The 10,256-nt window shown below is 39.1% G+C and overlaps 1 protein-coding gene across 1 annotated transcript; it reads right to left on the bottom strand.

The window, feature by feature from the left end:
• On the bottom strand, nt 1-5,288 carry LOC146381504 (C1q-related factor-like). Its single transcript, XM_084937580.1, has 2 exons — nt 4,406-5,288; nt 1-1,099 (listed from the first exon to the last, which is right to left on the bottom strand). Exons 1-2 carry the CDS (start codon nt 5,051-5,053, stop codon nt 920-922), a joined length of 828 nt encoding a protein of 275 aa, XP_084793706.1. The 5' UTR covers nt 5,054-5,288; the 3' UTR covers nt 1-919.
• Between the last annotated feature and the right edge of the window lie 4,968 nt (nt 5,289-10,256).

Genomic DNA, 10,256 nt, shown 5'->3' with positions numbered 1-10,256 from the left:
TGAGGAAATGCAAAAGAAATTGAACTTTTAATGAAAAACCATGGACATTAAAATGAAAAGCAACAGCGGTAAATGTTTCCTACATGTAGCTATTTAAACTTTGTTTAAAATCACTATTTTTAACATTTTAGCAGTCGTTGCATGCATGAATTAAATAAATAAAGCTTTACGAGCAAGCACTTTAACCGCTACGTGGTAAAATTGTACAACTATCTATTAACAGTTTAGCTGTTTTTAATGACACACAATAGGAAATACAGTGTGTGCAGTGCTGAAACTACTCTTCCTGTGTTCACACATTAAGATTCAATATCAAATTTACATTTTATACACTAACATTAAATATGATGAGCTGATATGATATGCGACACGATACATTTTGTGACACTGGCGGCCTTTCAAGAACCAAAATCTCATTGTGGCATCCAGTTTATGACAAATTATCATTTCTTGTGACAACATATGATTCGTCAGTCACTGATGCACAACACTGTATAATACAAAGAGCATGAGAAAGAAACAAAATCGCAACATAGATCCAAACAGCACATTTACAAACACTGTAGTCACCACGACTGTGGGATTTTCAGACTTAAATTTTAAATGACAGCTCAAAAATGATGGCAAAGCTTCTTCACTGTCAGAGTTGTTACCGTATCTCAATATGACACATGGCAGTGACTGACACCGTTACGTTGCTCGTGTCCATCAGAATAGCAGCATAGGCACCCTGTATACAATGGCATGTGGGCATGACAGTTAACCGATAGCCACAAATCCACAGCTATTATTACCGTATTAATGCTGATCTTAAATATCTAGCTGTGGATCAGTGGCTGTGGGCAACATTAACCTTACTCCACATCAGAAAGTGATCGTCTGCTGGCTGTGACCTTTCACCCCTCGTCCCGTCCAGTCTTCAGTCAGCATAGAGAATAAACCCTGAGAAGGTGCTGTACTTGTTGCTGTTGCCCCCATGAGCCTTTCCCCCATCCAGCTTTATGAAAACTTCATCACCTGCATCCAGATGAAGTATGACACTGTTGCTGGCATAGTCATAACTCTGGTCCTGGTCCTGGGCAATGGCGCTGGCCCTGACCTGGAATATGACACACACACGCACAGAACCGAGGAAAGAGGAAGTGAAGAAATATAAATGCTTAAGAATGTTTTAGTAATTTTAATTGAACGTCATAAGTTATAACTAATAAAATCCCTTAAGATGACATGACTAAAGTTGATGAAGGTATTGAAAAAAATGCTTTTATTTTTTAAATATCAAATGACTTCCTGTTTTATAGCCTGGCATGTTACTGCTCTGATTATGTTTATATTTATATGTGGACTTTTTTTAATAGAAGAGGGGTTTTTTTGAGACTTTGACTTGTGTAAGCTTTATCCCTGTGGTGAATATCTTGTTCTTCTCTTATGACTCAGCTGAGAGGGTCAGGGTTGAGTCAGCCTGCCTCTGAGGAAGGATGGCAGTGCGTACTATCCCTTTGTCTCGAGTTCTTCTCTTACATCCACCTTTTTCTGAGTGGTGCACTGAAAATGTCATGTTTTCTCGAACATAAGTGTCACTGGGTGAAGAGAGGTAATTACTGCGATAGTGAGCAACACACCCAAATCTCGTTGCATGTCTGTGGTTTAAAAAAAAAATAGAAACTGCTTGTACACTTAGCCCCTCAAGGACAGATCCCTCCTAAGCTTTAGCTAATGTGTAATGAGCTGGGTTGCCAGATTGGCTGTTACGCTCCAACTTCACTAGACGAGCTAAACAAGTGTAATTCTTGCTTCAACCAGATTGTGGTAGAAAGTTTTAAATTCAGTTAAAGCCATAAGAACATGAAACTGGTGATATTGTATTTTTAAAGTATTTTTACAGTAATAGTCGTTCACAGTGGACATAAATGCCTTCTTTCACTTAGCTTTCAAACCCGGAAAAAGGTGCTTTAGATACATCTAAAGGACAACGGTCACTCTTTTGAGGATGCCAATGTTCACATTTTGGAAAGAGAAGACAGATAGTTTGAAAGAGGAGTCATTCAAATATGTCCACTGTGAATGACCATCTTTCAACAGATCTGTCTGCCATCTATAATCCAGTTTTGAGATCCCTTTCCAGACACCTTAACACCCACTCACATCCTGGGGCTTTTGACTTCAGTAAATCACATGATAAGGTGGGGCTAGGTTTCAAAATGGGTTCACCCGAAACTTTGGCTGATTGTGACCCACACCCGTTTTCACACCTTGGCTTGTGTGATTAGGTAGAGTAGGGGTCTCCAACTCCAGGCTTCTTGGGCCGGTGTCCTCCAGGTTTTAGGAATCACCCTGGGTCAACACACTTCATTACCAGCCTCTGGAGAACTACAAGACATGTTCAGGAGGTAATTTAGCCATTTGAATCAGCTGTGTTGGATCAAGGACACATCTAAAAACTGCAGAACACCGGCCCTCGAGGCCTGGAGTTGGAGACCCCTGAGGTAGAGGATAAATAGGGGGTCCATGACCCTCTTGGGGACACTCCCATAGGGCTTAAAATCTGGGACTCTCCACCAATTGCTCTTAGAACTGAAGAAGCTTCTCTGATGAGAAGTGAAACATCTTCAAGGAAACTTAAAGAAGTCCAGACGCTTTTCTTTCCAAGCTCCTTAAACTACGATGACCTGGACGACTGAGAACCTTCACAGACTGATAAACACGCCCCTGCTCCAACTTTTTAAAAACCTGTTTCTGATATCAAAGGTCAAACAAGGATAAATGTTTTTATGCTTCTTTTGGAACCAGAGTTGTATGTCTTGTGGCTGTGGGGCTCTGAAAAATGTTGAGCGACAGCATGACAGCATGATGATGGATTTCTGATACATGTGAGCAATGCAGCATAAATTCTCTTGGCTTCCACCCTCTGCTACACTGTAGCAGCAGCACGGTGTCTACAACTGACTGGCATTTTACTTTACAGCAGTTTATTACCATATCTCATATTAAATATAATGGATAAAAGAAAGTGCCTCCTTATTGCCTAATAAGTAGCAGGTAGTACTAAATAATTTGTTAATTGTTAATTTCTGTCATTGACTTTTTGTTTTTAATTCCACAGTGATATACCAAATGTCCTATTGAGCCCCAGCTCAATGAGCAATCATATTTTAGTGTCGTTGATGGTAGGAATAGCTTCTCTGTCTTCAGACTGGTTCACATTAATAAATACTATTGGTTCCGCAGTTTAGGTTGTTTTACAGCTGCTTTAATCAAATCCATGTTTATATGATTACTGTTGTTCTCTTGAAACAGAGTACACCACATACAGACTTTGACTGGCTGTGTGGTGAGTGTGGTGCAGCCATAAGCATAGACATTTATAGAATTCATGTACATAAGCAGGTTATGGTTTATCTGAGTATATAAAATGTGTTAAATGTTAAATTTCTGTCTCTTTTCCAATCACCACTAAAGAAAGCAAATATGAAGGAGTAGAAGCCCTTCACTGCAGCATTTGTGAAACTTAAAATATCTGTTTGCATCTGTTTGCACTGAAACTGTGGTTACAATATGTTCATCAGTTGTGGGTTTGTTGTCTCGGGTTCTTTTTTCCTTGTGAAAAAAACACCTTTTCTGGTTATAATACAAACCATTATAGCCACAAAAGGTGTTAATTGTGGTGTAGTTTGTATTCATCTGAAAGTGCATTTGATGTCCTGCATCAAAAGTATGAAATCTACACTTCTTTTAAGGAATCTAAACTAAAATTGATGCGCTGTTGTGGTGAAGTATGTTGTGATGTAGATGTGCTTGTGTTATTGCATCCACCTTAAGTGCAGCCTGCTGCAGTCTGGATGTGGTGTTGGCAGTAAAGTTTTAAGGTTCAGATGTGCAAGGTCTCATCACCCAGGGGCCTTAAAGACATTACAAAATTAGCCGTGAATATAGCAAATATCATCACTGGATACTGAAACGCATTCGCCTGACAGGCTGTCTGATAACGTTTACCAGCACATCATTGCATCCATGAAGTTTGTTGTATTTCAAAGGGCACCAGCTTTGAACTAGCCACTACCCCGGGCTGTGTTTTGAAGTGTGCAGAGTGGAGATAGTGCTGTCCTCCTTCCACTCACTTCAGCTTGTACATCATTGGATGTGTAATAATCACAGATACACAATCTGGCAACATGCCACTATGTGTTGTCATTATACTGGACTGTAACACCAAACTAAATCAGAGCTAAATCACTATACACATGAATGCTCGACTACTCAATTTAGTCTGCCAGCATACTGGTAACACTCTTCCTTGAGTATTTTGATGTGGGTTCATCCCAGTAATAATACTTTTCTTTTACAAATTTTACCTTTACACATTTTTAAATTATTAATTGGGTGATAAATTCAAAGGCATACCCACCAGGCCATTTTTGATCAGGTCAGCCCACATGCTAGTGCCGTCTCCTCCCCTCATCAGCACATTGTAGATGAAAAAGTAGGTGCCAGGGATCTTACAGGTGAATTTGCCCGTCGCGCCTTCATAGTTACCACCAATGTTAGTCACCACATCATCAAAGCGCAGTATATCATAACCTTCTTGAGGGTTTCGTAGTCCTGCATAAAATGCCACCCGAGGAGTGGTATTGTATGTAGTTGTACTAACTGCCCCTTTACCCCCTAAACCTAGGATCCCTGTCCGTACAATGTCCACAGCATCTCCAGGTGGTCCTTTAGGTCCTGGTGGTCCTGGCTCTCCGGGTGGACCCGGGGGTCCGGGCTTGCCGGGACGTCCTGGTTTCCCTTGCGGGCCGTGAGCACTGTACGTCGGCAGCGGTGGACCGATGCTGTGATCACTCAGATCGTCCTCGTTTTCCACCTGTAAGACTGTAGGTGCTGTATCTGTGCCTGTGTGCACACCTTGGCCCGTGGTGCCCGTGCTGGGAAATGGGTCACAAACCATGCGGCAGGTGCCCAGCATCTCGTAGTGGCTCGTGCTGTCATCTATACCACCTGTGCCAACAGAGCTGACCAACACAGGGATGAGGACGACCAGAACCAGGACCAGCATGACCCCCACAGCAGCTGCCACCAGGGTCTTCCGCCCGATGCTCAGCCTGGGAAGGGGCTGCGCTGCCAGCGTGGAACTCTCCGGGGTGGAAATGGTGACTGCGGGGAGTGCGTCCACCTGGCAAAACGCAGATACAATGAGGATCCCCGATAGTGGAGATGGTGCCCAGGGAGAGCCGGAATAAGTGTGTGACAGAGCTGTGTAGGAGTAAGGGAGAGGGAGAGGAGCAAGGGACCAAAGTGATCAAGTGAAGAGAGAGACTGAGAGAGTGAGGAGAGAGAATAAGAGGAGAGGCGGAGGGAGGGAGTGAGACAGCTTGAGAGGGGAAAAAAAGAGAAGAGAGGGGTGGAGAGAGTGAGCTACCATTTGAGTCAGGGCTGGGGAGGGCAATTTCCAACTGGCAGATGTGTAAAGCCAGAGAAGACAGGAAAAAGCTGTGGGATGTATACAGAACAAGAACATATCATCATAAAGAGAAATACATTTTGCTTGAAAAATTAAAATAAGAAAATTTATGAGTTACCGCTGACATTTCTATCCACCAGGTGTGCAAGGGATGTCAAATTATTGGCACAGATTTTGTGCACAGGTGTTTTTCCTAATTTTAAATCCAGTGCAATCAGTTGGAGCTCTTCCATAATGGACTAATTCCAGGTACCTCTATTCAGTCAAGCTATGACCTTCAGACTAATTTTAAAACATAAGGTTCAGAATCTTGTAAGTAAATAAATTTGCTCTGTTTTAAGATTAGCCTTAAATTTTCTATTAGCTGTAGTGAGTTTTGACTCTTAAATGTAATTACTGAAGCCTAGAGCTTTGGCAGCATCGCTTCAACAGACATAAGTAGAGAAAAATGACATATGTACTTTGACAGCAAAATCATTGCATTGAAGTCTGCATCAGCTCTGACATTAAAAGGAGATCATCCTTCCCCCCCACTGTGTATGTCTTTGTGATTTGAGCAGCACTCTCCTGATTCTTCTAATAATCCACAGGTCTTTCCCTCCAGCATTGTTTTTCACCTCCTCTCAGGCAATCCAGAGGTGTTCCCTGAGTAGAGATGTAGCTATGCAGGGATGCAATTTCTGAATACTATATCATACTCTGTAGTGTTCTTCTAGTTGAATGGACCCTAAAAACCTCCAAAGACTGTTCAGTCCATCAATGCTGGCTGCTTTAATGCAAAGTAGCAGCTCTGCTCTAATCTCCCTCCAGATGTCTCATTCCTTCTCTAAAGCTGAGCACAGTCACCCTACAGGAAAACTGATTTTGTCCATTTCAGGCACAAATGAAAGTGATCTGAATTGTATGTATGGCCACATATACTGTGTGGGGATTTTTAGATCAGTATGTTAGACAGTGCTCTCCAACAGCTTGACAAACGAGGGAAGAATTTGGAAGAATCTGATGTTCATCCCTCCAGTATGGTTCAGTGTCACGGAGAATCAGTGCCAAGCCACATTAAACTAGCTCGGGTGGCACATGATGGCCTAACTCAGACACTTGTTTGGTTATTTGATGCTGTTTTCTTTGTGCATTCTTTGTGTTTTCACCAATTTGAAGCTTGTTTTTCCAGTTTGCCATTTGATTCACTTTTATTTTAGCTGTTTGTAGCATTAATTTACATGAGAACTCGATGTTTTATGGTAAATTAAAAGTATTTCCACGTGAATGAACAATTAAATTACCAAATGTTATGGTCAAGCATTACTGTAATATAAATAATCAGGCTTAAAAACATAAAATAATTGCTTTTATTGGTAATATTTTTTCCTTTTTTAAACATTAAGAAAAATTCTGTACAGAATATGCATTTCTAGCTTTACTTTTCTCTAATTTTACCCGTTTTTGTCAATAATTTAAAAAAGATACAGAACTACTAAAAATAAAATCTGTGAAATTACAGTAATGAACAGTAATTATAGCTGTTTTCAATAATAAAAACTGTATTTTGACTAGAACTTAACAGTTTTATCTAAATAAACACTGCATAGGGTGTTAAATTTGCAACTTTGTTTTTATAGTCATTTATGTGGAATCTTAAATAAAAAGGTAATTTACATTTTTTTTTCATGTTATTTTACCTCACATGTGTTCTATGTAACAATATAATATATGTTACATATATTTATGTTTGCAAGTTTTTTCATTTGTTTATAAATAATTTTGTAGAATTTAACAGAAAAAATGCTACTGTCACTGTTACTAATTTTTAACATAGTTTTCAACATATTATCTTTACATGATGAGAAACTCCAAACTGTTTTAGTCACAACATGTCACTATATTAAAATTCTATATATCATGAAGGTTTATGTTTCTTTCAGTTTGTGGATAACTCTGTTTACATCCTTTGAATTAAACACTAAATACTGTTTTGGGAAACCATCCTGCAGCAGATGTAGGTGTTTCCATTTATTTGTTCAGGCCAAATGTCACATACCCAGAGAACTGCCCTGAAATCACATTCTGATGGGTTCGTGTCTTTAGTGACTGTATATTTGCTGTCTCAGTGCAGCTGGGTCAAATGTCTTTTTCACTGTCTCTTCCTCCTTACATGGGGCTGCAAGCTTATCCCTGAATATATCTGTGTGTGCAGTCACACTGTAAGTGTAGCTACTACTGGCTAATACTGGAATATATAAAAGGAATATAAGTAATCCATTATTATGTGTATATTTAAAAAAAGACACTTCAAATATTCAAATATTGGCCCACAATGGCCTAAAACACTAAAACAGTAGCACAGCTATTCTAATTACATGGAAACAATATGGTTTCAGTTCACTGTCTCTTTGTACTGTGAGATGATATTACCTGACCTCCCCAGTCTGCTAAAGAATGTATGTATGCCTCATTTGCTTTATGTTTCAAGTCCTCCATACCACATAAACCTGCTGTGTTCATATGGTAGCTTACATAATAGCCAGTCATAAGCCTTGGTGCTCGGTGTTTAAGCTGTTAAGCTGTTTGCTGTGCTGTGCATGGTGTATCCTTTGTAAATGTGTTGCATTTAAGTATTAGAAATACAGTGCTTAAAAACCCAGAATGTTTATTTTAAAATCTAGTCAAGCTTCTACATTTCCACATGTTCTAAATTATGACATGTGACAAAATGTGAATTGAAATATGCCAAATATATATCTTTAGTTTTCCAATAGATGTAGCAGTGGCATGAAGAACAGCATCCAGAATGCTCCACATATCTTAATAACCCACAAACATGATGCATGTGTTTTTTAGATACAGTCTATCCAACATGCACAGAAAATCAACTATTCTGCTACCAATTAACCACCTGATTTAACTACAAAACAAACCGTGTCACATTGATGCGAGCTGCATAAACGTGACTGCTTACACGTGGCTGAATTATAACATGTATGAAAATGGAACAATTGTAAAGTGAGACTTGACTTTCATTGGAGTAATATAAGCAGAGAATCATTTTGTGAGTCCCCTCTGCATTTTGATGGCACCGTTTTCTCGGGACATGACAATGGCTCTGAGTCACACACCTCAAACAGCGCTTTCTTGCTGAGTCTCTCTAGCTCATGACACAACACACTAAATCAGAGGGATGACCATTAACTCAGAAATATGAACACAAACTCAGTTTTACTGATAACATTTTGTGTTTTTAAATTCTTCATATGAAATTTGGTCCAGGGAGATCGCATGAGAAATAAATTGTTGTTGCGAGCACATAGCACAAGAAGTCAACAAACAATCAACCAGGATTCACTTTAAAAAAAATCATCAAAGTCTTTTTTAAAAAAATGGATGCATTTTTATAAATACCAAAACTTCTGCCCTCTGACATTGTACAGTTTTCTCCAACAACTACCTCACGATTTCTCATTCATTTGCAGACTTTAGTGACCTCATGTGGTCTTTTCAAAAATTACAACATGTGTTACCTCCACATATCCATTCCCACATTCCTAACATGTTTATGTTTAGCAGGTCATGTTTGTCTTCATGCTTTAAGGTCAGATTTTAACATGAAGCACTGATGAAAAAAAGGAGATGATAGTGGTTTTGGAGGAAATGTCTGGAAGTTTATTGCATTCAAAATTGATAATTAATACAAGGACATACATATGAATCATCAAGCATTTTTTATTTAAGCAGTTATATGTGTTCATTGGTTCACATTTCCATGCTGAGAAACACAAATGTAGATATCAACCAGTTCATCACATTCACTCTCATTCATCCACGTTTTGGGAAAAGGTGTTCTTAGACTTAACTTGTGTCTTGATGCTGCTGTTAATATCAGTTCACCTTTGCATAGGTCAAAAAGCAAGTTTTTGAATTATGGACAAAATAAGGATTGCTTTTCCTTGGACTTTCTGCTAAGTGGGACTAAAGTATGCCTTCATTATTTATTGTTTATTGAAAATATACATACTCAGATCATTTGACTTGCTATAAAATAGTAATACGGGTGTATTTTGTAATGGCTATATTCTGCTTAAGTGCTCAAGAGTTATATTAAATTCCAATGCACTGACTGCATTTAATTCTTTGAGCCAGAAGATGGCGCCCAGGCATTATTAAAAAGGCATCCCACAACAAACAGCAAGGCCATGCTGAAGCCAGTGGATTGTCAAAGTAAATCATAATTAAAACTATTTGGGTTATTTTTGACAAAACATCCATATATAGCAAAACGATCTCTCTCTATATTTCCTGCAATGTGCAGTCTGGACATTTATGATCTTTACGATTGCAATCCCCTTAAACACCATGCAGCAGCAGGGCTCAGGTATCTATAGAGTAGCAGGGCAGCAGAAGGTAGACCACCCATCATGAGCACATTCCAGCATGCACGCACAGGATGACGTTATTAGTAATCGGAGAGCATAGGAAACAGCAGGCCATCTTTGAAGTCTATATTCAGGATGCAGTCCTCCAGAGGTGGTCCTTTTGGTCTCTTTTGATTATTATTTCTTTAAATAATTGTACATTCAACCGTATTATAGAATAATAATAACAATAATAATAAAATACGTTGTGTCACGAAACATAAAGTTAAAATGTTCAAATTGGGATCTCTTTATTGACATTTGGTATGACAACTCCTTACACAGGGGGAAAGCATGTCAATCCCTTGTATGTTTACACAGTGGTTCAAACAGAGTAACTTCCTTGATTCTTTCTTTTTGGACTCTTCCTTTTTAGGCAATGGGCTGCTGCC

The sequence above is a fragment of the Perissodus microlepis genome, chromosome 8 (assembly GCF_051167445.1).
Source record: "Perissodus microlepis isolate ML-2025 ecotype Zambia chromosome 8, ASM5116744v1, whole genome shotgun sequence".
Lineage (NCBI taxonomy): Eukaryota > Metazoa > Chordata > Actinopteri > Cichliformes > Cichlidae > Perissodus > Perissodus microlepis.
The sequence above is the reverse complement of the archived record's forward strand: the minus strand, read 5'-3'. Positions and strand labels throughout refer to the sequence as shown.